General features: G+C 70.4%; 1 protein-coding gene across 1 annotated transcript; it reads right to left on the bottom strand.

Moving 5' to 3' along the window:
* Positions 1-218: 218 nt before the first annotated feature.
* Positions 219-1,331, bottom strand: LOC132487545 (C2 calcium-dependent domain-containing protein 4A-like). The gene has a single exon (XM_060095264.1). It carries the CDS (start codon positions 1,329-1,331, stop codon positions 219-221), a length of 1,113 nt encoding a protein of 370 aa, XP_059951247.1.
* Between the last annotated feature and the right edge of the window lie 366 nt (positions 1,332-1,697).

Raw genomic sequence — 1,697 nt, 5'->3', positions numbered from 1 at the left:
TTATGTAAAAAATGGTCTGGAAAAAAGGATTGAGTGTTTTGAATAGAGGAGGGCGTTGTTATTTTATCCTTCCCTACCAATAAACGATGACAAAAGCAGATACCTAAGAACTAAAACGGCAACAAAGCGAGAACATGATTAGAAAAATAAATAAATAACATTTATTTGGTACAAAGCGGCTGGCAGTGTCCGAGAGGCCTCAGGGGCAGGGCGCGCTCTCAGAGGGGCAGGAGGGGGCCCAGCAGCAGCTCGCCCTGGCCCAGCAGGCGGCCCCGCTCCAGCCCGCGGCCCCGGTTCTCAGCCTTGACGCGCACGGCCAGGTGGCGCACCTCGTCCTCCGAGAGCCCGTCCAAGCACAAGTCCTGCTCCAAGACCGCCCGGCGGCTCCGCCGGACCACGGCGCCCCGCGGCCGGAGCGTCTGGCCCGGCGGCTGCAGGACGAAGCTGACGCGGCAGCCGACGGGGGCGCGGGGCTCGGCGGCCCCTCCGGCCGGGCCCTCGGCGCGGAGCAGCCGGACGCGGAGGCGCCCGCTGTCCCGACTGTACTCGACGGCCAGGCGCAAGGCGCCGCCGGCGCGGTCCAGAGTCACGGTGCCCTCGGCCTCCAGGCGCTCGGGCCGAGGGTCGGGGGGCGGCGGAGGGGACGTGGCGGGGGCCCGGGCCGGGGACCAGGAGCCGGCGCGGCGCCCGTCGTCGTCGTCGTCATCCCCGTCCCCGCTGGAGACGGAGCGGGCGAGGGCCAGGCCTCGGCTCCTCCCGGCCCGCAGCGCGCGGCGCAACAGCCCCTCGGGAGCGCGCAGGAGGCGGCGGCCGTGGGGGCGCGGGGCGAGCGCAACCGGGGTCGGGCGGGGGCCGCCGGGGGCCGCGGGAGGCGCAGCAGGGACTCTTCCCGGGGGCGCGAGGGGGGTGTCTCCGCCGCCGCCGTAGGTGCGGGCCCGGGGGCGGGGCGCGGGAAGGAGCGGGGCGGTGCCCGAGCCCCCGAGGAAGAGCGACTCCTTGCGGCGGGTGTGCGGGCTCTCGAGTAGCGCGCAGAAGCCGTAGGCGGTGCGCGCCCGGGGCAGGTGCGGCAGCGAGAGCGCGGCCTGCGAGCGTGGGTCCCAGTCCGTGTGCCCCGCGCCGTCGTAGGCTCCTCGAGGCCAAAGGTGCGGCTCTGCAGCGCACCGCCGGGGTAGGGCGGCGGCCTGGGGCGAGGACACGGGCGCGCAGGGCGCGGGCAGCCGCGGTGGGATGCAGAACTCGGGGATGCGGTCCGGGGTGAGCACATTGGAGAAGGCAGGCTCCAGAGCCGCGCGGCCCGCGGCCGAGGCGCGGAGTTTCCCGAGGAGCCGCATCTTCCGAGGCTGGGGCTGGGAGTGGGGGTGGGAGAAGCGCTCCTGCGAGGGAGAGAAGCTGCTAAGTTTGGACTCCCGGGGCCTCTCGCGAGTGCCTGGACCCTCCCCGGAGCCCTCTGGGAGTGCCAATGCGCCTACGACCCCCTGCCAGTTCGGGCCGAGCTCTCAAGCGCCCACAAAGCCACCCGCCTTCCGTTCATTGTTACTAAATAAACGAAGAAGTAGAAATCGGACCTTTGCCTCTTCTTCAGTCCCTCTGGTTCCTGAGTTGCAAGTTCAGTGGCCGTCTCCTTGCGGTCCAGGAAGGCACGCCAGCTTCTGCACTGTAGCCGCGAAACGGGCGCTCCTCACTTATATCGGAGGCTG

This window comes from Mesoplodon densirostris, chromosome 4 (assembly GCF_025265405.1).
Source record: "Mesoplodon densirostris isolate mMesDen1 chromosome 4, mMesDen1 primary haplotype, whole genome shotgun sequence".
NCBI lineage: Eukaryota > Metazoa > Chordata > Mammalia > Artiodactyla > Ziphiidae > Mesoplodon > Mesoplodon densirostris.
The sequence above is the reverse complement of the archived record's forward strand: the minus strand, read 5'-3'. Positions and strand labels throughout refer to the sequence as shown.

Coding starts and splice junctions, on each gene's coding strand:
- LOC132487545 (XM_060095264.1), bottom strand. CDS start 1,331: ATGCGGCTCCTCGGGAAACTCCGCGCCTCGGCCGCGGGCCGCGCGGCT.